Source organism: Capricornis sumatraensis, chromosome 4, assembly GCF_032405125.1.
Source record: "Capricornis sumatraensis isolate serow.1 chromosome 4, serow.2, whole genome shotgun sequence".
Classification (NCBI taxonomy): domain Eukaryota; kingdom Metazoa; phylum Chordata; class Mammalia; order Artiodactyla; family Bovidae; genus Capricornis; species Capricornis sumatraensis.
This window is the reverse complement of record NC_091072.1, coordinates 53,920,330-53,947,812: the sequence shown is the minus strand read 5'-3', so window position 1 is coordinate 53,947,812 and position 27,483 is coordinate 53,920,330. Positions and strand designations below refer to the sequence as shown.

At 41.1% G+C, this 27,483-nt stretch overlaps 1 protein-coding gene across 2 annotated transcripts in view; it reads right to left on the bottom strand.

Moving 5' to 3' along the window:
- Positions 1 to 678: 678 nt before the first annotated feature.
- The window catches only part of SYT1 (synaptotagmin 1), a 228,333-nt gene continuing 201,528 nt past the window's right edge, over positions 679 to 27,483 (bottom strand). For both annotated transcript variants that reach the window (XM_068970881.1, XM_068970882.1), the window contains exons 7-8: positions 6,012 to 6,145; positions 679 to 885 (exon numbers count right to left, since the gene is read on the bottom strand). In XM_068970881.1, coding sequence (XP_068826982.1) covers positions 679 to 885; positions 6,012 to 6,145 — 341 coding nt within the window. The remainder of the gene's footprint in view (positions 886 to 6,011; positions 6,146 to 27,483) is intronic.

Here is a 27,483-nt window from a genome sequence, read left to right as displayed (position 1 = left end):
CAGACGGATGCTATTCTGTTGGTGCCTGTGCTTCCTGGAGGGCAGGCTGGATGCTGCTCAGATCATGCTAATTTGCCTGTGAAGAAATTCTACAAAATTGGATTCACCCACCAAATTTGTGGTGCAAGCGTATCTTGGTGCTCACATGATTCAATAGAAAGCTCAGGTTTAAGTTGTCCTTTAAGGTGTCAGCTTCACCGTACTAGTGCCTTACAAGTTGAGATTGCTGGAATGCAGATGATACTCTATTTACCGTATAATATATTATCAGCTCTCCTATATCTCAGTCAATTTACATAGTTTAAAATAGAACATCTTATTAAAAACATCTAGATATACACAGATTAGGAAACGCTTACAACATACAAATACACAAACTAGAAATAAATCTTTAGCATACTGGTATATACAACGGTGTGATACAATAAAGAATTTCCGTCATGCTCTATCTACACATCATATTGCTTAAAAGAAGAGTAGATTTGGAGGGCAGTGGGATGATGAAGGGCTTTGGGGCTCTCTACATTTAAATTTGTGCAAATTAAAACAGGGTTTGAAGTACCACTGAATTGTGTTAGGAATGCATGGCTGGAAAAATGAAAGGACCCATATTACTGAGGTATTTACAGATACTGGCTAAAGAGCACTATGTGGGCAAACACAGAAAGGCTTCTTCCCTTACTTCTTGACTGCCAGCATGGCGTCCACCTCCTCCTCCACCTGCAGGGTGTGCCACTGGGCGATGGGGCGCCGGGGGTTGGCCAGCATGTCTGACCAGTGTCGCAGCTCCGCCCCAGTGCTGTTGTAGCCCACGAACACTTTGCCGATGGCATCGTTTTTGCCAATCTTGTCATAGTCCAAAACAGTTACCACCACTTGCACTTTCTGAGAGAGGACACAAAATAAACATTAATCAGCCAGCTCTAGAGATACAGTCCTACCACCAAGCTTCCTTGAGATCCAAGCAATTGGGAGCTGAGAAGAGCAGATCCGCAAGTGCCAGGACGAGGCTGAAAATGACTGGGAACCTAACACAAGTCCAGTCCCTCTTGTCATTTTCACATCATCATCATCTGCAGCATCTTCAAAATACTTAATAGATGTCCGTTTTGGCACAGTTCTAAGACTTTCATGTGGACTGCTGAGTTACATTAGATCCTGTTAACTGCTGTCATACAGATAAGATGCTAAAGGTCAGAGGAGTTAAATCACCTGCCTCAAGTCATATAAGAAATGAGTGGTTTGGTTTCCGGGGTTCATCTTGTAAAATACCATGCCACTCCGCCCATGTCAACTTGTGTTCACTGTTAAATCCATTTGTTTCTATTGTTTTATCAACAAAATTTCTGACATTAGTACTCAGATCATTTTTTTGGAGGGGGCGGTTACAGTTTTCAAAGCAACCATATACTGCAATCCTATTTCAGGTGGGAAGAGCCAGCATAGTTTTATTTAAAACTACTGTAGAATTCCAGCTAATCAATGATTATTGTGAGTATAAAGTGTCACAGTAGAGTAAAAGTCTTCAATAAGTAGTAATTAACTAAAGATATTTTTTTCTCATTCATAAATTCTCTCAATAAAAATGAAGTAACTGTGTATCCAGCATTGACATCAAATGGAAATAACCCTTTAGGCTGACAAGATTTACTCCGAGTGATTCCGTTAGGTTGTGAGGGTTTATTTTATTTTTTCCAAGCTTTAAACTTATTATTTTGTACTGGGGTATAGCCAGTTAACAATACTGTGATAGTTTCAGATGAACAGCAGAGGGACTCAGCCATACATATACCTGTATCCATTCTCCTCTAAACCCCCCTCCCATCCAGGCTGGCACATAACATTGAGCAGAGTTCCATGTGCTGTACAGTAGGATAACCTTGTTGGTTATCCATTTTGAATGTGGCTGTATGTTCATGGTCTTCCCAAAGTCCCTAATTATCCTTTCCCCCTGAAGACCCTAAGTTTGTTTTCTAAGTCTGTTTCTTTCTGTTTGGCAAGTTCGTTTGTATCACTTCTTTTTAGATTCCACATAGAAGGGATGTCGTATGATATTTCTCCTTTTCTGTGTGACTTACTTTATTCATCATGACACTCTAGGTCCCGCCGTGTTATTGCAAATGGCATTATTTCCTTCTTTTTAATGGCTGAAAAATATTGTGATGGTGTATTTAACGCCTTACTATTTTGAACTGGTGAAAGAAAATCTATGCCAGTTTGACATGAAAGAAACATTTTCTAAAAGTACATTTTAGTTCTTTCTAAGTAACTGATTTGCTTAGTCAAAATAGGCAACAGTTCCGATCTAGAAACCAAGGGAAAAGATAAAGGACAAATTTAGAGTAAAGTGGAATTTATAACATTTGGTGGCCAGAGTCAAAAGAAGCAGAAAATGTAACGATGGAAGCCAGGGCCAGATGAAGAGCCTGCCCAGCTGCGGCCCTATACTGCTCTGTTGTCTGAGGATTGCATTCTGTATGAACGTCCTGAGAGAGGCGCCCACACAAAACTTCAGATCAGAGAAAAAAGATCACTTCTGAAAGTGGAACTGAGAATGTAGAATGTAGCACACGGGCAGTAGAGGAAACAAATTTCCCTTTTGTGCAGCCGTGGATTGATTCCATCATCAAGAGAATGACCTATTTACTGGATGGCATTCGGGACCAAGAAGAGCATCATGGTGGTTCTGTGTACTTTTCCCAAGTGAATTTATCTGGATGCCATTTTATTGCAGCAAATGGGGGCAGAGACACTAGGGGCATCGTGGACAAAGGGAACTAGGGTTTTGGAGGTTGGAGTGAATAGTTGGAGTGAGTTTTGGTTGTTTCACCTAGGAACGTATTGATTAGTAGCAACCAGGACAAAATATCCTTATAAGGATCAGTTATAAGTTATCAGTTATAAGTCAGTTTTTCCAGCTGTGTATGTAGTATATACATTTTTTGGGGAGTGGAGGGGTGGTTTGCTGCATTTTCTTGAGATTTCGGGGAATCAGTATATTTTGTTTCTTTCGTGTTTCATGTGGATAGGGGCAGAAAGACACTCTTATAACCTCAGGATAAATGAAACCTAAGTCCTTATCACAGCATGTTAAATGCTCAATTATTTTCTCTTGGGAAATGCAAAGCTTAGGTAAGCAGCCTCTTGGGGGAAAAAAGAGAAAAAAGAGCAAACTGACTCACAGAACAGAGAAGACAGGATACAGTCAAAGGCGTGCTCATTATTTTCATGCCTCATGGACTCTGTATCAGGCTCTCTCTGTCCTGACAAAATGTTATCTTCTCTGAAAGGCTGCCTCAGAAACCCAGCACACATCTTCTTTCTAATGTGCTTCATTTTTCAACATGTTTGCATTTGCTGAAATTTATAGTTGAAAAGGGACATGTATTTTTTCTTTTAATGTATAGAAGTATAGCTCAGAGGAATAGATTTACAATAGGATTTTTTATTTCAATGTCCTGCCTTAAATAGTTTTGTGGAATTAAAGCACAAAATGCCGGGAGGTGTTAATTTCCATAGGACTAATGTCTCAGAACTAAAAAAAAAAAAAGAGTTCATCAAGTAAATACTGTAAAATAAATTGCCAGAGAAATTTTGGATGTCTTAATTTGCCAGTGGGTCCAGAGCAGTGAGCTCACTGGTTCAGACTAGTAAACAAGTGACTGGGGACAGGGAATCTTCTGCAATGTCATTTACTTGTAGAAGAGCTATGGAAAGTAAATAAGTGTGTACAATCTGCTGACGTGGAAATATATATAAGAAAGGTTATATAAAAACTGTGAACTGATGTGAGGATGGTGGGATTATTGGCAGTTAAAAAACTGGCCTGTATTATACAGTAGCTACTAGCCACAGGTGCTTGCTTAGTCGCTTCAGTCGTGTCCGACTCTCTGCAACCCTATGGACCATGGCCTGTCAGGCTTCTCTGTCCATGGGATTCTCCAGGCAAGAATACTGGAGTGGGTTGCCGTTTCCTCCCCCACAGGTAGCTATTTAAATCTAAATAAATTAAAATCGAAGTGCCCTGTTACACCAGTGGCTAAGGTGCTCATGGCTGCCATGCTGGACAACGCCGATATTCCCATCCTTACAGAGTTCTGTTGGACCATGCTGATTTACATAGTGCTTTAACCTTCCTGTTAGATCCATTTTCTAATAAAATGCTAATTTGAAAAAAAGATAGAATTGTGAATAATAATGATGGGAACTATTTCCTGAGTGTTCGAATGTGCTTAACACTGTTCCAGATGCTTTTACAGGCATAATCTCGCTTTGACATGGGTTCTGTTATTATTCCTGTTTTCCATATGAGCCTCAGTTTCCTTTTTTTGTTTAATTATTTCTTTATTGGCTGTGCTGAGTCCTTGCTGCTGCGTGCTGGCTTTCTCTAGTTCTGGCAAGCGGGGGCTACTGTCTGGTTGTGGTGCGAGGGCTTCTTATTGCCGTGGCTTCTCTTGACATGGAGAATGGACTCAAGAGTGTGGCTTCACTAGCTGCAGCTTAGGGGCTTAGTTGCCCCGTGGCATGTAGAATCATCCTGTACCAGGGATCGAACCTGTGTCCCCTGCATTGGCAGGTGGATTCTTACCCACTGGACCACCAGGGAAGTCCCCAGTTTCCTTATATGTATATAAAACTGGGGTAATAATGGGGCCTCTTTCACAGCATAAGGATCAAATGAGCTTACGCAGGTAAAGTGCATAAGTATGTACCTTGGGCCTATGTACAAAATAAGTATACAATAAATGTAGCTATTATATTAATTTTCTTCATGGAATAAAAGTGTGATTCATTCTTACAGTACTGTATTTTAAGAATGGATTAAAAGTAAAAATATGCAACTGAAGACTATTTGCTGACTTTTGTGATTCTAAACCTGTAGAAGGTTCCATGCTGTAGTTTTAATGCCCACCCTTCATCTTTCCTTCAAGTCACGAGCAAATTTCCATAGGACTGAAAAGATAGACCCACATCAAATATTTTATAAAGTTTAAAAATAGTGTTGCTTTAACCAGTTTGACTCTCTGCCACCCATTAAAGTTTAGTAAAAATAGCGTAGAATTAGTGGATGTGAACTTTGGATCCAATAGCCTAACTATGGACTACGAGGTAAGAAAACCTAAACATATTTAAGAATTGCTAAGTAATAAGTGAAAGTGAAAGTTGCTCAGTTGTGTCCGACTCTTTGTAACCCCATGGACTATGCAGTCCATGGAATTCTCTAAACCAGGATACTGGAGTGGGTAGCCTTTGCCTTCTCCAGGGGATCTTCCCAACCCAGGGATCAAACTCAGGTCTCCCGCATTGCAGGCAGGTTCTTTATCCAGCTGAGCCACAAGGGAAGCCCTAAGTAGTAAGATCATATGCTATCTCTTTGGCTACATGTAGGTCCTATTTTGAACCTATTAACTGCAGGGTCTTTTAATAGAGTACTTTCAATCGTAATAAATATCATCTAGCGAATTAAGGTACCCTCTTTACAAAAATAACCATCCATTCCAACTCAGAAACAGGAATCTGAATGTAAACAATTAAAAATACAACTTGGCCTAATTTTTCTACTGGTAAAAGATTAAATTATGCTGCATATCTAGCATCAACCAAGATATTTTCTTTTCTCACTTAAAAAAATTTTTTTTTTTTGCTACAAAGAGGTGATAATGAGAAATACTGTGGCTTGAGAGTCAAAAGTTAAAGCTCATTTTTTCTTGACCTTTTAACTTTTGTGGATGTACTTTTTGAATTAGCAGAGTTGTTCTGTTGATGTTCTTTTTCCTGCTTTGTTTCTGCTCACCAGAATGCCTGCTGCTGTTGCTGATGAAGCAGCGTATCCTATGCTGTATATTTTATCATTTCCCTCTTCATGTAGCTTGAGCATCAGATGTGCGTGGAATAAGGATGGCAGTTCGAGTGGAGACATGTGCACTGAGAGTTTACAAGGTCTGTGTGTTTAATTTATGTGGTCTGAAGAAATGAAATCGAATGGGAAGACAAAATATGTTTTACATTACCTGGATTTGCTCAAAGGGTACTTCAAAGCTGAATGACTCATTGTAGTAGGGGTTAAGTGTATTCTTTTTAATTGTTGTCTTTTTCTTCTTCAGCCTCTTGCCATTCTGCATCAGATGAATCTTCACATAAGGATCTGAAAAATAGAAACAAAAACTTTAGGAGATCAGAGACACATATTTTAGATTATAATTGAGTTTATAAAAAATAAGTATTTCATATAGGAAAGTAATTGTGTAGCATATATTTAGTATTTTTAAAAATTTCAAGTGTTTCTTGTTGAAAGATTTTAAGTAACCTATGGGCCATGTTTTTTTGGTCATGATATCTCAATGTTTATAGTTGGGTTTAGGAGATGAGAGCAGTGGTGTGCTGGCAAACCTCCTTTTTGGGAAAAAAAGTCTTGACATAGCATTTTCTAATGTCCATGGTATAAATATTCTCAGCATGACTAATTTCAAGCTAACTGTTTAACAACTGGCTTAGTAAATTCCTGAAAATTTAGCAGTTGGCTCTTGGAAGCTGGCAAGACGCTGCAGGATACCACCGCATGGAATAAAACTCTTGACAGAGAGGACAAAGGAGCCGTTTTGTTCTTTCACTTACTCGTTTGCTCAAACAATAATAGCCCTAGGGATATAGCTGTAACCAAACCAGACCATCCCTGTTTTCAGGACAGAACTTCAGCCTTGTGGGAGAAATAGACAATGAACTTGAACAGAAATACATGTGAAATTATAACCTGAGAAGAGTGCTCTGGAAGAGAAGAGCAGATAGGTGTGTGATCGAGACTCCCGGGGTGGTATGGTGAGTGTGAGGGAGGAATGGAATCATATAGTTAGATCACTTAGGTAAGACCTTTCTGCAGAGGGAACATTGAAAGTGAGATGTGAATACTGAAGGGTGAGAAGAGGCTATATGTCTGAGTGTGTATGTGTGTGTGTCTGTGAGAGAGAGATATCCAGAAACTGTGCCAGAACATTTCTAGGTAGAAAAGAGCTTCAAGGGTTCAAGGAAAAGTGAATAAGCTGGTAGCACCCCCAAAAGTAATGAGAAAAGGAGCAGGGGAGAGATTCCCTTATCAGTTTCCCAAGTCTCATTGCTAGGTAAGACAATGGAGGGATAAGATGGTTTGCATTACTAACAGATGAATGACCTCCCTCCAGGTTGTCAAGAACCAATGCCCAAGTTTGATAGTAAAATCTACTGTTTCCTGAAACATTGTTCCATCTGATAGGCAATGCATGTTCATTATAGAAAAGTGTCAGGAGGCAATGACAAACAAAAAGAGGAAGAAATTTTAAATCGTCCATGATTTTACTCCCCTGCCATGCCTTCCAAAATTTCTTTCCTTTCTTTCAGAACATGGAGAGCTGTAAAAAAGCTTTACAGATAATCTAGTCTAATGCCCATGTACTTTTAGAATGTACAGCTGCAGACCAGAGAAGGTGGTTTTTATACCCCTCTTCCAATCCTCCAGTAGAACATAACTTCTGAAGGACAGAAAATTTGTCTGCCATACTCACTAATTGAATTTACTAAACAGTACCCAGAAGTATTCAATTTTTATTGAAGAAATAAGTGGAACTTATTTAGGGCCTAATAATCTGGGTCTCCTTACCTTCACTTCTCTGTCTTCTTCCCATTGCCCCAAAGCCCAGATTACTTAAACATGTGTAGTCTGCGTTTTTTGTTTTTAATGTTACATCCAGTCAAGGGGCTTGCAATTAAGATTTTAATCAAAATGAAGAATATCTTTAAAAGCCAGACCAAGAAATGAGAAAACAAGTGTGTCAACTGAATAGTTGGTCAGTTAAAAGAGTACACTGTGAATACTTGCCAGTGAAGAGGAAAATGAGAAAAGCCTGCTGCTCTCAGGCAACGCTGAGTTTTGGTACAGAGACCTGGCTTGCCAACCAAGCTCCCTGTCTCCTCCATTGCAGCCGCTTACACTGTATAAAGATGGTCACGCCTCCAGTTGCGCCTTGGCACTGACAAAATACCGCAGTATTAAACACTCCCAAATCAGCACTGATGGCTCCTATGTTCACGGGTGGAAACTCCATCAACCTAAGCCACAGGCTTTTGCAAGACAAGCGTGGTTTATTCCTTTAACACAGTAAATGACAAGAAAATTCCTTGTGCATCTGCCTTTTGAGCAAGCACATTAAAAACCAAGATCCTTTCGGATTTCAACATGATCTCTGATGTGACCAACGCCTGCAGGAGAACAAGGTAACTCAGAAAAACCGATTAGCTAGATTCTCGCTGACTGAGGGGGCCAGGTGTGAGCTAACAACCGAGCAACAGGAAGGAGTCAGGTATCTGAAGGTGTGGGGACAGCTTGAAGCAGCCGGAAGGAACCATACATGCAGAGCCTTAAGGCGCTTGTCTTTCCTCCTGTTTGTGAATTGAGAAGGCAAGGGGGAGAGAGGCGGGTGGTGAGGTCAGGGAGGTAACACTGTCAAAAGCAGAATCTGCCAGTTCCCATCCCAATTCAGAGGTACTCTATAATTTCATGACCCCTACAGAGGGCTGGAACAGGAGCGGGTTTGGGACCGTATGAACAGGAGCAGGTTTGGGACCGTATGAATGGGCAGAGGGAGGCTTTGCCTTTGCAGATTCAGTCCGATACAGGCACCAAAACCACTTACTTTATAGGCACAATTCCCAGCTTAATCATAACCAAGACTGGCAGGAACTCAAAGGTCTTTTTCTCTTTTTTTCTTCCCAGATTTATTGAGATATAGTAGACACATAACCTTGTGTAAGTTTAAGATGTACAATGTGATGACTTGACGTGCATATGAGAAGTGATTACCACAATAAAGTTAGTTAACACAACTGTCAGTTCACATAATTACGACTTTTTTTTGTGGTAAGAACATTTAAGCTCTACTATCTTGGCAACATTGTCACCATGCTGTCCATTAGATCCCCAGAACTTACTCATCTTATAACTAGAACTTTGTACCCCTTGATCAACAACTCCTCACTTCCCTTGCTCCTCAGTTCCTGGAAATCACTATTCTACTTTCTGCTTCTAGGAGTCTTTCTTTTTAAAAAATAGATTCCACATCCACATAAAAGGGAGGTAATACAGCATTTGTCTTTCTCTATCTGACTTATTTCTCTTAGCATAATGCCCTTGAAGTCCATCCATGTTGTCTTTTTCTTTTTTTTTTGTAGCTGAATAATAGTCTATCATATATATCACACGTTCATTATCCATTTATCAGTTGACACACATAGAGGTTGCTTCCATGTCTTGGCAATTGTGAGTAACGCTGCAGCAGACATGGGACTGCAGACACCTTTTTGAGATAGTGATTTCCTTTACTTCAGATGCGTACCCAGGAGTGGAATTGCTGCATCATACGGTGTCTTTATTTTTAATTTATCTTGAGGAAACTCTATACTGTTTTCCATAGTGGCTGCACCCACTTATGTTCCCACCAACAGTGCATGGAGGTCCCCTTTTCTTCACGTCTTGAGCGCTTGTACTCTCTCGTCTTGCTGATGATAGCTATTCTAGTAGGTGTGAGGAGATATCTCGCTATGGCTTTGATTTTTATTTCCCTGATTATTAGTGATGACTAGCATTTTTTCCTGGATCTGTTGGTAATTTTCATATCTTATCTGAAAAAATATCATTCATATCCTTTGCCCATTTTTAATTGGATTTTTAAAATTTTACTTTTTTTTGTTGTTGTTGCTGTTGAGATGTATGAATTTCTTATATATTTTGGATGTTAGCCCCTTATCTGACATATGGTTTGCAAATATCCCACTCCATAGGTTGTCAGAAGTCCTCTTTTTCAACATTTGTGCCTGGATAAATCTTAACTGTCTAAGCCCAACAGCTTATATACCCAAGGTGGTCACATTTGAGCATCTTCTTTGTCCAGCCATCCGAAGTCTTACATTAATTCTCCATTTTCATCCACTCTTTGACTGGCTTGATTTCGTAAGTGTCCTCTGGTTAAAGTCTTGCCCTGAATTCTGGTCCCTTTGGAGATGGCCCTAATCTCTTGATTAGTTCACTAGCAACTTCTTTGGGAACCTAGACCTTGCTCCTGTCTCCCTAAGTATGGCTGAGTCTTCTTAATGGAAATATATGCACCTAACTATGAAACTCCAGTACTTTGGCCACCTCATGTGAAGAGTTGACTCACTGGAAAAGACTCTGATGCTGGGAGGGATTTGGGGGCAGGAGGAGAAGGGGAGGACAGAGGATGAGATGGCTGGATGGCATCATGGACTCGATGAACGTGAGTCTGAGTGAACTCTGGGAGATGGTGATGGACAGGGAGGCCTGGCGTGCTGCGATTCATGGGGTTGCAAAGAGTCGGACATGACTGAGCGACTGAACTGAACTGAACTGAACTGAACTATGAGACACACCCATGCTTTAAGGACACACACATTTTTCATAGTAAGGATCACCTCTTCTGTAAAGTAGAACTCTGTATACTTAAATTTGCTCTGTTTTAGGGACTGGTCCACAAAGCAGATTCTTGTCAATTTCGTTTCTTAATGGCTTAGGAATACTGGTCATTCATGACAAGACATAATTTTATGGAAATGATAAAATAGGCAGTAATGAGACTCCCTAACGTTGCCATTGCTCTTGAGTACAACTACTAGACACCATGCATGGCATCCAGACATCCATTAGGTTTTTGTAAACCTGTAAATACCACAGGGGAATAGGCAAGCTACAAAATTGGGCTGCTGTCCTCAGGAACTCCATGTGTCTATGACTACACTGCTTATATTCTGTTCCCAGAACAAGTGCTCATGGAACCCTTCATGATACTGACAGCCCGCCTTCAACACCAGTTAGATAATCCCTATTGCTACTGAAACAGGTGCAAGACTTGGGACAGTTGGCCTTTCATTTGTTTAATTCATCCTAAAAAGGGGGTGGGATCTTTTTGTTTTTCTAACTGTGGTAGAAATGAAGAGCTCTTTTCTGATATCTATCTCATCTCTAATAGTAAATGGTTCTAACTTGTCAGTGCTAGAAAATGATGAGCTAGCATTAGAAAGAAGGTTCTTCCCTCCCAGCGATAAACTGCAGTTACAAAGAGTGCAGGTTCGCTGCCACATTCTGGACGACTTTCAGGCGTATCATCTGGGTTTGTTGTCCCTGTGGCACCGCTACCCTCACTCACCATTTGTCAGGCTCTCTTTCTGCCTGAAATCGGTTGCACTGAACTCTACCTCCTTCTGTCATAATAGCTGTTGTAACTTGGGGGCATTTTAGGACACTGTAATAAAATCACTCAAACATTTATATGTTGACAGTCCTCTTTCATATAAAATTTAAGTGTTTTGTTCCTAACAAAAACAATTATAGAAGGCAGAGAGATAGTTCCCTCAAAAGATATCCATATCCTAACCCTCGGAATTTGTTAATATGTCACCTTATGTAGCAAAAGAGACTTTGCAAGTGTAATTAAAGTTAAGGATCTTGAGATGAGAGGGTTGCCTAAGAGGACCCAGTCTAATCGTGTGAGAAAACAGAGGCCCTTTCCTGGTTGTGGTCAAAAGGAGATGTAACACTGGAAGACAGGTGCAGAGAAACCACACCGCTGGCTTTGGAGATGGGGAAGGGGCCACCAGCCACAGAATGCAGGTCGCCTCTAGAAGCTGGGCAAGCACACACTGCACATTTAAAATGGATAACCAAGGACCTGCTGTATAGCACGTGAAACTCTGCTCAGTGTCCTGTGGCGGCCTGGATGGGAGGGGAGTTTGGGGGAGGATGGACACACCTGTGTATGGCTGAGCCCCTTCACCCTTCACCTGGCAGTATCACAACATTGTTAATTGGCTATTCCCCAATACAAAACAAAAAGTTAAAAAAATAAAAGTTGGAAAAGGCAATGGATTCTTGCCTAAAAGGAACACAATTATGCTGACACATTGATTTTAGTCCAGTGAGACCTGTGTCATACTTCTACAGAACTATATAAACATGTATTGTTTTTAAAATTAACTTTGTGATTGTTTATCTTGGTAGCAATAGAAAATTAATACAGCAACCAAAATTGAAGAGATAATTCTGTTGTTTATCTAGCAAGGTTTGAGGATGAGAGTTTAATTTAAATAGATCTAGAAAACAGTATTTTGGTAAAAGTTGATATTCTTGCCAATCTCCTAAAAATTATTACACTGTTACTCAAAGCAAAATCTTTCAAAAATTTGCTTTTTTTGATTAAAATGTTAACAAATGACATGAAATCAAAAAATGATATTTATGTACAGGTGTTTTAGGTCCCTAGGTAACATTAGTGAAAGTGATTGAAATGCTAGCTGAGAATTTTTAAAGTAAGATCCATTGCAAGGCTTAATATAATAATGTTCCTTTATATTTGTAGAGTGCTTGAAGGTGATTCATGTACGGGCTTCCCTGGTGGCTCAGACAGTAAAGAATCTGCCTGCAGTGCAGGAAACCCAGGTTTGATCCCTGGATTGGGAAGTTCCCCTGCAGAAGGGAATGGCTATCCAGTCCAATATTCTTGCCTAGAGAATTCCATGGACAGAAGATCCTGGCAGGCTACAGTCCATGGGCTTGCAAAGAGTTGGACACGACTGAGTGACTAAAACTTTCATATAAAACATATACAATATACATAACATATATGTAACACACATATATAACATATATATATAAACATATTACATATATATGATAAATTATATAATCTCCTTTAATCCATACAACAATCCCAGTGAAAAAACTGGGGCTTAGAAAGGCTGATTTTTTTCCCCCAAGAATGTATACCAAGGTCTTCGGACACTGAACCTGCTACTCTGTGTGATATGTTGGAGAAATAAGTTAGCATACTGTTTATAAGTACAGACCCTGAAGCTAAACTAACTTGAATCTTGGCTGTGCAGCAGCTGTGTAGTTTGGGCAAGTTATTTAAGCTCTTTATTCCATAGTTCCTTCACCTTAAAGTGGTGAGACTGGTCATACCTCGCTCAGAGAATTGTGAAGATTAAATTGAGTTTCTCTTTTGAAAATACTTCAGAATGTGCTTGGCACATATTTTACTAATTATTCATATTTATTATAGTGTTGTGAAAGGACTGACCTCTAAGTCAGCATCTGTGTGTCAGACCCTCCCCCAAATCACTTTGTAGAACTGGTGCCCACCATTAGCAAATGGAAAAAGTCATTCCAAGCTGACCCCAGTGCCAGATTTATTTCTGGAAAGAACACCCACGCTGAGCAACCGGTTCATTACTGAAGAATTTACTCCTGTATGAGATGAAAGAAAAAGAGTTTCTTTCTTTTCTACCTGCAGAGATGGTCTTGAGGTGTGTGACGGAAATTAACTCAACATCCAGTATTCCACATCCTCCTGTTCCTGAAGTCAAGACATCAAATTACTCAGAGCTGAGAAGTTAATCTGGAGAGTTCTACCTTCAGGCTTATTACTGTGGTTCTAGGATAGTGTGAGCCAAAACTATGATTTATGGACATTTCTTTCCAGATATTGAGGCCAGCTAATGTGGGTATACTTGGACATATTATGTATGGAGAATCTACTTTCCTGATGCTGCTCAAAATAAGGAAACAGAGAAAAGGAGGCCCTCAGCTTTGAGATTTGTTGTTAGGAATACGGTAATACCCTTTGGTTGTTGGAGAAAGGTAGTATCTATACCTCCACTCATAATTTTTCTGTGAATTCCTTTTCATTGTGATAAAAAAAAAAAGTCTGATTTCTTTCTTCTTCTTCCACCTAGCCTCCAAACTCTTCCATTCTTTTTTCCACTCTTTCCCGTCTAGAGGGAAGGATAGGAAATCATGTTAAAGTTACGGTGAGATGATTTGCTAAGACACTTATTGTACCTCACCTCATAGGCAGTGGAGGCTTGCAAGCACTGACTTTGCCAGGTGAAAGGAGTGTGTAGAGGATCCCAGGATGGCGACCAGATGAATGCTTTTGTCTCATTTCCATTTTCAAGGATGAGGATGAAGACCTCCTTTGATTGGTTAGGTGGTTACTCGGTCGGCTTCAGCTTATGAGCAACTGTAAAGGTGGGAGGGTCATTCCCTGCCCATTGGGAAGCCTCTTCTCATATGATTCGTGGGGCAGACAGCCTATGGTCTGGGGCCAATCATTGACTTTCATGGTTCCTATTCAGGTGTTGATTTTGAGTGGAAGACTTCTCACATGTATTTTTCACATTAAATGGTAGGAGTCTCCATTCTGAAGGGTTTATTCCAACAACCAATTCCTAGTAGTCTGATTGGCCCTGGTGCTCCAATATTTGGCTCTAGGTGAAGTGAGCTATCACTCCACATAGTCCTTCAGACTTTGCCTCCCGTCCCACTCATTCCCACCTGATCCACCCTGGATACACTGATCTGCCATCCTCTTTTGCTCAGGGAGTAAGAAGAGTGATGCCCCTATTTCCTTGCTGTTCCAGATTTCCCCACCATCCACCCTGCTTTACAAAGGCTTGGTTGATTTGATGGCTTTGTCTATGGAAGGGATGAAAATAGGGAGGTTGGGTATGGCAATCAAAAGAAACTCTAGAAGCCCTCACTCTGCCACATAATCCTTGATACCACCTTGGCTGGCATTGTTGTGGACTAAATGTGTGTGCTCCCCAGATTTATATGTTCAAATCCTAACCCCTAAGTGTGATGGTATTAAGAGGTGGGGTCTTTGGGCAGTAGTTAGGTCTTGCGGGTGGAGCCTTATAAGAAGAGCCATGATCTTTCTCTGTGAGGGGACAGCTGTTAACCAGGAAGAGAGCCTTTCCGGAGACCCTGACCACGCTGACCTCTGACTTTCAGTGTCTAGGACTGTGAGTAACGAGTGTCTGTGGTTTAAGCCACCCAGTCTGTACTATTGTTATAGCAGCCCTACATACCAATCCACCTACCTACTTACCTATCCATCCATCCATCCATCCATCCACCCATCCATCGTCTATCCCTCTCCAAACTAAAATGACATTCTTCCCACTAAACTCTCCCTCGTTCCCTCTGCTTTTTCTCCAGCATTACTGATCCTTCTTTATCTTCTCCGCTCCCTTCATCTGCCCCAAGATTCTCAAGGACAAATGTTTTCAGTTCAGTCACATTTGCTATTATTTTAGCACACATTTCATAGGCTTTTTCTCTGTACTCCTTTGCTCAGACACCCTGCAGTCCAACCTTATGCTTTCAATATTACTGCTACCTCAGTAAAGCAGAGCTTCTGGCCACAGAGTCTGGCACTGGAATGCAATGTTTTCACCAACACTGGTGTCCCTGGCACAGTTTCAACATGTGGAGATACATTCCCAAAAAAGGATAGAGAGTAACCTTGGAGGAAGACTTTGAAACCCAGTATAAAATTCAGTAAATTGTTTTCCTTCAGTCACAGGGACACAACGCGGGGTGAACTTTGTAGAAACGTAAGGACAGCCCACACACTGTTCTATAAGGTCATAACCATAACCACCTCGGCTCTGTGATCTCTGGGACAGACACCTACTGATCTCGTCACCTCCCTGTAGGCCTGTTCTTTTGTCCGGAGTCCAGTCTGACTTGGAGCCATCTTTGATCCCTACTCCACCTCCCATGAACACTGGGCCACCAGGTGCTGCCCGTTTGCCTTCACCTGGTCACTCTTGTTGGTCCTCTCTTTCTAACTGTTGCCGTACTCTAAAGGTCAGAAATCTAAGCTCTCTTGCTACTGTACCTTCAACGTCAGACCAGTCGTCCTATCATTGTTAAAAGGGCATTTGATCCCACTGGCTTTCTCATTAAAAGCCTTGAATGACTTGCCAATGTGAAAAAGTCATTAAAGATAGAAACTCTTTCCATGTGAAAGATAGAAGGCAGGAGGAGAAGGGGATGACAGAGGGTGAGATGGTTGGATGGCATCACTGACTCAATGGACATGAGTTTGACCAAACTCCGGGAGATGGTAAAGGACAGGGAGACCTGGCATGCTGCAGTCCATGGGGTCACAGAGAGCTGGACACGACTGAGCAACTCAACAACAACAGCAACAATGTAAAACGAATTCCAGGCTCGGTCATGGCGTTCACAGCCCCATCCTGACTTCCGCAAATCCTGTGCTGCTCTCCGGGTCGATTCTGACTCTTTGTCACAGAGAATTGAAAATGCTCTGTCTTTGAACTGCTGGTCCTTCAACCTGGAATGCCCTTTCTTTCTTTTCCCCTTGTAAATGTGATTTAAAAGTTACCTCTTCCCTGAAGATTTTATTGATGATTTTCTCAGTCAGAACCTTAAGACAAACCTTTCTTTGCCTGGCAGCATTTTCTTTTGTACTATTACAAAGCATGCATCTCTTTCTTTTCGGTATTGGAGGACTTCTGCGGTAACCCAATAACATAAAAACAATGTTCTTGTGGGGAAATGTGTTTTGAATTCAGAACTACTGGCTTCAGGATGAACTTTGAGGAGACTGTCTCCTTGTAAGAAGGGGGCTCTTTCCATTACTACTCCATACTCTAATGCCCACGAACATGGTCACCCCCTTCTTCCCTCAGGCAGTTCTAATGTTAAATTATGCTAACTTCATAGAAATACAATTGGAAAACAGCTGGCTGTAAGCAATGGTCCTTTTGTGTGAGATATAAAGGAGCCCCTAAAAGCTTTTTGCATTTACAATGAGAACTAGAAAGCAGCAGTTCAAAGTGGAATAATGCAAGATGACTGCAGTTTTCATCTTGACAATTTTGCATAATTATACTGTCTTCTTTCTTAACTACGACAGTGACTGTGGGCCCTTGTAACCATGGCCTTTCCATTTCAACCAGAGACTTGATAAGAAATAGCCTCATTTCAGCTGTTTTGTTCAATCCCTTCTGAGCCAGTTCCCAGCTTCTCAGTAACTATAGGTATCATTCCTTTAATCTTTTTCCTCCGCTGTGGATGAGTAAATTTCAACGCACAGTGTTGGAAGAGGAAAGGAGCGCATTTATCAAGTAAGGTCTCAAGTTTCAAGTGACTGAAAACTCATTTCAAAATGGTGTAAATTGCAAAGGTAGCTTATTGACTTATATGATGGGAAAGTCCAAAAGTAGGGTTGTGTGGCAAAGATTAATTGTCCCCTAAATCCTTTCCCCCCTTCTTTTAATTTCTTAAATTAAAAGTTATTTTTAATTGAAGGACAATTGCTTCACAATATTGTGTTCATTTCTGCCATACAGCAACATGAATCAGCCATAGCCATGTATGTCCCCTCCCTCTAGAACCTCCCTCCCACCTCCCACCCAATCCCGCACCTCTAGGTGGTCACAGAGCCCCGGTTTGAGTTCCCTGGGTCATACAGCAAGTTCCCATTGGCAATCTATTTTATATATGGTAGTGTATATGTTTACTCTCTCTCCCCTCATCCCACTAATTTTGTTTTACTTTGCATTTTTTAAAACAGATGTGTGGCTTGTGGGATGTTAGTTCCCCAACCAGGGGTTGAACCCATGCCATAGCAGTGAAAGCATGGTCCTAACCACCAGACTGCTAGGGAATTCCCTCCGCCTCCTTTTTCATCAATAAAACTCTTTAATTTTACTGAGGCACCATTTCACCCAGCTAGAAAAATTTCTCCAAGCCTCTCTTACCACACAGTATGGTCCACCTAACTAACTTTTGGCTATTGGAAGGTGAATGGAAGTGATATATCTCAACTCCGTAGCTTATCTTTTGAAACAGTGGCTCTCAGTGGGGAGCTATTTCATCCTCCAGACATTTTGCAAAATGTCTGGAGAATGAATTTACAAAATTTTGCAAAAATGGAGATACTTTAGATTCTCATAACTTGGGGGACGATACAGGCATCCCCCAAGTGGGTGAGTCAAGGCCAGGGATTCTGCTAAACATCCTACAATGTACAGAACAGCTCTTAAGAGTAAAGAATCACAACCTCCTAAATATCATGAGGGCTAAAATGGATAAACCCTGACTTCAGGGCTTCCCTGGTGGCTCAGATGGTAAAGAATCTGCCTGCAATGTGGGAGGGAAGATCCCCAGGAGCAGGAATGGCAACCCACGCCAGTAGTCTTGCCTGGAGAATTCCATGGACAGAGGAGCCTGGCGGGCCTTAACATAAGCTTCATGCCCTCATCTTTATTATTTTTTTTCTTGCAACTGAAACATGGGTGTGATAGGGCAGTGAACTAGCTTTTACCTTGCAATGTAAAGACAGTAGGCGGTTAGGGGGACAGGACAAGACAGGAAGATCTTGGGTCCCTAAGTGACCTCACAGCCCTATAACTGCCCACTGATCTCGCCCACCCACCCGGCTGTGGACATAAGGGTGATGAGGAGCTTCAAAGCGCAGTCCCATCGTTTGGAGCCCCTGTGTGGTGGAGTCCCTTTGTTTAGCAGTTCCGTCTGCTCCCTACTTAATGCTCCTGACATCCAGCAGGGCCAGGGTCCCCGGTTTGCTTATGTCTCTACCGTTTTCTACAGACTCCTCTCAGAGCTCCACATGCCGCCTCCTTGAGGTACCCTAGGCTCTTCTCTTAAGGCTATAAATGACTGTACCAGCTTCAAGTCTCATAACCCCAGACTATACCATCTGAGGGGAAGAGAGTCTACATCAGAATTTCCAGGAAAAGTCCCAAGTTTACTCTGATTGCACAAATATAGATGACCCTACGTTAACCCCTGTGGTGAACATATCTCAGTGTGATGAGCTAAGCTGGCTTGGTCCTGAGTCATCTGTCCATCCCCAAACCAGTCGAGAGGCCCAGGTATCCTGCCTTCAGTGCTGGGGATAGGTGCAGCTCTAGTCTAAGCCTAGCGTTAAGCATAGGAGAATATGGTGGTTCCTCAAACAGGAGTTAGAAGGCTCTTACCAAGAATGACGAGAATAGAGATTGGAGGCAACCGACCAGTGTTGACTGAGCTTTTCCTGGGATCTTGAGGATTCCATCTGTGTCTAAACTTGAAAGTGCACATATGCTTATTTTCAGAGAGTTGCCCCTTCCCACTTGAGATCAAAATCCTAGGAATGAGCCATGAAGCACTTGTATAAAGTGGTCCAAGACATGAAGCTTATTTTTTTTCCCTCAGAGGAAGGCAGAAAAGTATATGTTGGTGTGTCTTACAATAGACAGATAAATCTAATTATCATTGTATTAAAAAAAATAAAGTAGTGTAGCAGTATCAGAGACAGCAGAGTTAAAACATGGCAGATTTAGAGTTTCCCTGCCAACTGCAGCTTTTTCTTGTAAGCTGATGGAGTATTTTATCGGTAAGCCAATCATTAAGCAGTATACAAATAATTAAATAGTAATAGGGTTCACAGAACAGACAATTTCCATTTCCATCACTGGCAGTTACAACACATTTACTTGAGGGAGGTCTTTATAAATAATTTACAAGTACTTAGAGAAGACTACACTGAAGAACTTAGAGGCCTTTATAGTTTAAAATGCTCCCTGCAATGGTATAGTAAGGAAGCAGCATTAAAAATACATTCTGGGGAAATTTTCCTTCTGAGCCCACAATTGAAAAATGAATTTACATTAGTTAAGTGCAGTGTTTCTTAGAAGAAAACAACGTTACACAAGTGACTGCCACAAAGGAAAGCAGCCTCATTTTAGTGAGACATCATAAAATAGCAAAGGCTGATTTAGTTCATTAACGGTGGCAGAGTGCTCTGAGGAGACAGAACATAAGTGCAAAATGCTATTGTTGTGAATTAAATGGAAAGCATTTCTGGTTGTGAAAGAGGAAGCCACTGAATTCCAACAATCGTTTCTGTTGTTGCCAAAATGGACTGTGTGTGACTGCCAGCTTCTTGACTAAAGGTGCGGGAATGCATGTGTGAAACCTACGGAACAGGACTGTAGGAAAGAAAGATTGCCCGGAGACCACATGCTTACGGGCATAAAAGAACAGTGTGAGGGTCTGAGGTCCACCCTTGGTAGAGCAAGGGGTTCACTGTGCTTGCAAAACTCAGATCTTTCCTGTTCAGTACTGAAGGTAAAACTCTTTGTCTGTAATTCAATCCTCTTATTCCTGAACTTTGGAAAATCTTTCGGGAAGGGCAAACACGTGAGAATAGGAACAGTGGTAATTATGTCTGATTCTTTCTGGATGACTACAGAGAGCATCATGGAATGGCCAAGTATAAACTTTATGAGCTGATCTGAAAAACAAAAACAGTCAAAGGATTCAGCAAAGCAAACAAAATTGCAAACAGCAAATTTGACTTGCCTTTTTTTTTTTGACATTTGGGCTTAGCCTCTTATTTATGCCAGATGAAAGATCACTAGTAAGATAGTTTTTTTCCCTTCCTTCCTTTCTTTTTACAATTATTAGACATTTCTACTGGATGAAATAACATTGACAACACTGTTACTGGATAACATTGCTAAAATTTTTAAGCACATGTATTACAATATGACAATAAGTGGACGCTACTCCTTATGCACATAGAGAAGGTTTCCAGGCAGCTCAGCCTGAGTTCAAAATAAAAACAACGTGAGAACAGGTGCTCTTACACACGCTAGGGCAGCAGGGCTGTGCTCCTGGCAGGGCCACCTGAGGCTCACTCAGTTCTCAGATGGTTCAGTTGGAATGGATTTCATCCTCATTAACTCCCCATTCCTTGCATGCACTTGCTTTAAAATATCTATGTGTCTTCTAGACATTCTGTTGTCCAAACATTAGAAGGTTTATGGATTGAGACTGTTTGGGATAATGGAGGGAGAGACTTGGAAATGTTCCCATGGAGAGTGGAGGAATTTCTCTCCATGGCTTCACTTTGAACCACTTCCAGAACCTGTCAAGGGCCTGGGTCTATCTCCGAGGGAGTGGAGGCATGGTCCCTATGAAAGGGAGGCATGGTTCACTGAAGTTGCCTCACTGGTTCTTTCTCTGCTTGAAAAAGGAAATGCATTCATGATCTCTACAAGGTTTCTTTCTCCTCCCTGCTCCCTCCTGCTTTTAAGTGACATTGTTAGCCTGTTGGGCCTGGATGAACAAGGTGGCTTTTTTCCATCTCTTCTAGAGAAAGAGATACTGTTTTTAAAAACTCATAATATCGTTGATAACTCGTGCTTTCCACCTCTGTTTTAAGATTTTACTGTATGAATAATGCATGCCTTATTTTTAAAAGACACAAAACTTTGAGCACCCTGGTTGGCTCTCGTTATTAAGTTTCTTTATATGAATGTTGATTTCCTTTATCCTTCCAGAGAGATATTTCATTTTGGTTCATTGATGGCCAAATATGGTTCTATTTTCTAAAGCTGTGACACTGTTTGAAATAAGCGGGTGCTTTGCACGTCAAGAAGATAAGTAGCTTTGCAAGAGAGATCAACTTCTATGTTGGTAATCTGGTTTTCTTACAATATTGTAGGAAGAAAATAAAAATAAACTATGACTTCAATATTATATTGCATATAAGAAAATGACACGGAGTAATATAATTCTGTGGTGATTTTTACTGCTTTTTATGAGGCAAATTTGTGATTAAAGTCAATCACTGCATCTCAGTATTTCAGATCTCAGTAAAAACTCATTATAATGTTATTGTACACACTGAGTTCTTTGGAATTGACATCATCTAGGATACTTCATCCCTAATATTGGAGAAATTAGAGTTGGGGCATTCGAGTTAGTCAGATTCTTTATACAGAAAATTTGGTTTCTGTGGGTTGGTTTAATTCTTTTCAAGATTCCAGAGCCATACACTAAATGGCCACAGAGATGGCCCAGAGGTATAAATGTTAGGGTGACTCCTATTTTCCCCACATTTTCCATTTTCTTGAATCACAGATATTCTGCGGGCTGACATCTTTCACTTTGTTGACTTTTGGTTTAACGTAACTCAAGTGGTTATTTTGTTTCTTCTTGACATTATTCCTTAGCTCTGTGGTATAGAATTCACTCACTTATTCACGTCTGTTCATTTATTCAGCCAGCTGCTCAGTTTCTCATTTACTGAGCTCCATAGTACACCAGGCACTCATCTTTTAGCCAGTGTCCCGTTCAGTCCTGTCCTCTCACGCCTGACACGGAGCTTGGCACCTGGTAAGAGTCCAGTAACATTTGCTAAATGATTGCTTCAGTCAGTGAGGTTGAACACCGTTGAGTAACTCCCAGGGAAGAGGGTGAGGACATACAGCAAACTATAGAACCCAGTTAGTCCTTCAAAGAGCTCACAGTTAGTTAGAAGGGAAGGCAGAAATTCCTGAAGAGTTTAGATCAACTCATAACTTCTGTAGTAGGAGAGAGAGTGTAAGATGGTATACGTTTTCTTGCTGAATGATTTGTATGACGATGACTGTGAGAGGAGTTCGGAGCAGACGGACATCCTTCACTTGGTTGAAAACGCTTGGTTTGAATTCAAAGCTCTACACTCAGGGCATCCAAACAAGTGTTATAAAGAGAGAAGCCACCTTTAGTCCTAAAAACCACCAGCTCTTATGTCCTGTTTTCCTTCCGCCTCCAATATAGATGTACAATTTCACAAAACACCAATACAGTGGTATCTGGATGGTGTTTATGCTTGTGTAGAGAAGCAAAAAGGTCACTAGATGGATTGTCTTTCTTTGAACTTATTTTTTTCTTTGGCCTTTTCTAGTCCTTCTGAGCATAATGGAATTTCATGGTTACCCTAATGTGATTTTCATAAACAGGCAATCCGTACATCTTAAGACGGTTTAAATGAAATGGAATTTTGCATGATATGCAGAATTCTACAGATAACAGGATGCATATATACCTGCTTGTCACATTTGCAGGGGTGAGGTTAAAACTGCAAACGCAAGTGCGTGTACCACATGTCTAAACTGTTAAATGTTGTAAAGTGAAGTGAAAGTGAAAGTGTTTGTCGCTTAGTTGTGTCTGATTCTTTGTGATGCTATAGATTGTAGCCCGCCAGGCTCCTCTGTCCATGGGATTCTCCAGGCAAGAATACTGGAGTGGGTTGCCATTCTCTTCTCGAGGGATCTTCCTGACCCAGGGATTGAACCAGGGTCTCCTGCTTTGCAGGTAGATTCGTTACCCTCTGAGTCACCAGGGAAGCCCGAATGTTATAAACTAAGACACAAACTGTTAAAATATGTAGTTTCTATTCTCATGTATTGACAAATAAACATTGATAATAACCAGGAAACCCAGCTTTAAATCAAGAATTCTGAACCCTGGGGCTCAGCAGTGGAAACAGCCCTCTTTTCCCCTCACTAGACTCCTACGGACACCCTAAGAAGCTCTACACTTATGAGGACACTGCAGCCGGCATGTCCCAGTGTCATTCAGCCGCCCTCACAGGCTGCTCCTCAGCCATGGGGTCCCACCTGCCTTCAGGTGGTACCCAGAGCCTGGGCCACGACGGAGCGCTGGGTCACCCTAAGATGCGCATGTTCTGTTGGTCTTGAGGACCTCTGTGGGCTGCGCCGGGTCTGCGCTGCCGTGCGTGCTCTCGCTGGCTCCTGTGGGCAGGGAATCCGCTTTGTTGCGCTTAGTGGGCTCCTCTCGCTGTGGAGCTCTAGGCACAGGGGCTTGGCAGTTGTGGCTCATGGGCTTAGCTGCCCCGTGGATGGCGGGATCTTCCCAAACCAGGGATTGAACCTCTGTCCCCTGCATTGGCAGGTAGATTCTTATCCACTGGGCCACCAGGGAAGTCCTTAGGGGCTCTTCATTCCCTGGAAGGGTAGGGAGAGGAGGACCAGAGTGGGTCCTCTAAACTCCGGGTTCCAGGGTAAGGTTCCTTCTTGCCCACACCTAAGGTCTGCACTGCATATTCTTTCCAATTCTTGAAGCGCTCTTAGGCGCTATGCTATTCACTCTTTATATTTTATATAAAAAAGCTCATTTATTCTCTGTGACCATCCTGAGAGATGTTTCATCGCCTCCCTTTTACAGCCAAAGAACCTGAAACTAAGTGGTGGGACCATGGTCAGACACTTAATATTAGTGATCATAGACACCCGGGGCCTTTAAACGTTCCTCCTAATCTAGCATTCATGAACTCGATCAATTTTAGACTCTATTCTTTGTATAATGGAGGGCGACTAAAACACGGCCTAACTCCTTATACGGTTTTCAACCCAGTAATTATAGTGTAACTTACATGTTCACGTCTTAACTAGACTAACAGGCCCTGAATGAGCTGGCTAATCTCTACCCCTCCATTTTCATCTCTCAGGATACCACCCCTGACACCTGCTGTTCCAGCCACACGGCCCTTTCAGCATCGTGAATACGCTGTGTTTCATGCACTTTGGGGATCGCATGCCTCCTCTTCATGCCCCTACCCTATATCTCTGTAAGTTCAGCTCTATATCATGTCTTCATAGGAGCTCTCTGACTCTCCATTTCAAAGCATTCAAAGCGTTCTCCTTTTATAATCTTCATCAAGGATGACTATCATCCATGAAAAGGACGGCAGAGGAGACTCGGTGAAAACTGTCAATTTATCCAATAGCCTTTCCCCTGAGTTTCTCATCAGAAAGACTCTCGCAGGTGCTGCTCCAGAGTGGATCGAATTTGACAGCTGAAATACCTGTGGTGAGCTGACCTCACAATTTGCCTTGGGTCACCGGCAGTGTGGGCAGGAGCTTTCTTAGAGCAGAGGGAATAAAGTCATGAACTCTTTTTGGAGAAAGCTATTCCATATCATTCTTCAGAAAGTTATGCCCTGTTTGTAAAGCAAGTTTATCTAGCGAAAGGGGGTGAACTATGGGTTTTCTCTTGGATAACTGCCTGTGGTATGGATGAGGTTAGAACATGCTGTTCTCATTGCTCCCAGTCTGGTGTCAGGGTGGGAAGGATGGTGAGGGTTAAACGCTAAGAACTGTCATCTCTGGGAGTGAAGATTAGAGAGCGAATATTCTAAAGCAAGTTTGTGACTTGCCTTGAAAGTGCATCCAAGGAAATGCAGAGTGAATTAATTTAGTGGAATTGTTGGGCAGAGTGAGAGGTCTGCTGTTGAATCTTGAAACTATTTGGATGATTTGGATACAAGCCTAGTTTCAAAAGGGTTAATCCCTACCCAACCCACCAGTGCAGGTTGTGCAGATACTTCCAACAACTCCCAACTTGTCCGTCTGAAGACCATTTTAAAGGGACAGTTAAATATCTTTATTGAATACATGAATAAGAGGGCAGACATTATGTTCTAAGATCATTTATGGGCTCTGATCTAAATGGAAAATCTCTCTGTGTTTTTGATACCTCTTTTAGGACATGGCATAAATGAGTCAAAGGCCATCTGCCAATGAGTAACACTAATGCTTTTTAGGTAAAACTATTCCTAACAACTGTTAGATGGAGAGAAGTCTTACAAGATCAACTTGAATACATAATGCTAGACTTTCGGAGTTAAAATTTAGCTAAGGAATTATTCATTAAAATATCAGTGTATTTATATCTTAAAAATATTGAAAGAGAGTTAGATTTAGTCAAATGAAAGAAAATGGTGTCACGTTGGTATTTTCAATGTGGGAGTCAGAACAGTCCAAAGAATTTAGTTAGGTAACTTATATGAATTCAATATTTGCCCTCCATTCAGAGTGATGTGACTTCAGGCCAAGGACGAGTCTGTGTACAGAAATTGAAAATAAGGCCTGAATGAGTCAACTGACCTTGACTCAAGATCTTTTCTGAAAACAGACTCACTGCATATTGCTTTAAAAAAGCGAGATTCCTACGTAATCTTGCTGAAGGCCATTGTGAACACGAACAGATGAAAACTGAGTTGGAATGTAAAAAGGTTTTGGACATTCTCAGAGGGCAAATTATAGGATGAGTGAGGCTTATTGAACATTTGTTGTGTGTCCAGTGCTTTGCAAGATGATCTGAAAAGATGGTGAGAAATATGGACACATTGTTATCACCTTGGAGGAAGTTACAATGAATGAGAGTTTTCACCTGAAAACATAAGAACAAATATTAAATTTGGAAATTTAGGTCTACTGGTCCTATCTTGGATAATGCTTGGTTTATGTTATGTTGTTTTTCCCCTCCATCTTCAATCATAGTAAAGGATTAATATTTATCACTGGAATTTTTAAGGTCCATATTAAAGTAGTATGAAAAATTTATCAAAAAAAGGCATTAATGGACAGGTGAAGCATTAATGGGCAGTGAAATGATTAATGAAAAACATTTAAACTTAAAAAGTCTATAATCACAAACGTTAGTTTCATGGAAAAATGGGAAACCAAATAGAGTTTACAGCGTGGACTTTGTGGCATATTTCTGAGCAAATCAAAACAACAGCTATCAAGTTTATTCAGGAAGTATTAATGGTCAATCAACTGGTTTGTAAAAATCAATCCTTACCAACCAGCTGTCAGCCACACTCCAGCACCCCTAGAAAATCCTCAAAAAACAGAGCCCAGGCAAGAAAAAGAAACTGGGCAAATGGAAGCTATGTTAACACTGCAGAGAAATCAATACAAGCATGTCCATGCATTTCAAATTGTAGCAAGAGGGGAGATGTCTGTATGCTTATTCCTGCTGTTGGGCTTACTTTCTTCTGTGCTCTTAAAGTGCTTAAGGACAGCTGTCATTCCCCATACACCTTCGCAAATCCTTATTCCAGATAAATCCACACCACACACACCCACATCATATCACATCTACAACATTTGTTTGTAAAGGCACTTTCAGGAAAAGAGCATCATTCCTTTGTATGTAACCTCTCTCTATGGTTATTTGTTTTCTGGCAATGCAGAAATTCCCCTAAATAGGTCATCATGATACTGATAATCATCTCCAAGGTAACCAGCTTTCAAGGCAACTGGCTAAGAATTACATTTCTGGTTAGGGGAAATTACATTAGAAGCATGGTAGTGACGAGAAGATGCAATCTAGTGCCATTCAAATTCCATTCTAAGTACAGCATTTATCAAATACTTTCTTCATAGTCTGAACTAAGTGTTTTATTTGGGAGATAATAACCTCTTACTATATACACACAACCTCTTACTATATACAATGAATGTACAACCCCTTACTATATACAATAAAGGCATACATGTTTGGTTATTTCTTCATTTAGGTTTGGCAAATAGATAGCTTTAGACACTTGGGTTTTCTCATGCTGACCCAGGGCCCATATCTTAGTAGAAGTCTAGAGACAGGTTTATTCTGACTTCCTGTCTCTGTCTGCTACTATTTGTGTAGGTGTTTGATATACTAAGAGGAGAGATTGGATTCTTACGGCCTTGTGCAAGAAAAATCTTAAGCATAAGGTATCATGAAATCGAAGAACTCTTCTGACAAATGTGTTTCCTAGATGTGAAGGAATCCATTTTTTTAGTGTCCAGGGGTAAGACTCACCAACTTCTTAGAAGTGCACTCAAGTTCAAGTCCTTGAATGTGTTTTAGTGAAGAGGAGCTGGTGCACCACCCAACTGAACCACTTCAGCTCGATGTTGTTTTTATCTGAGCCTTAAGATATTTGGATGATTATGAGGAAGGAGCTCTCCATGGCAATCTTATATTTGCAGGTCACAGGTAGAGTA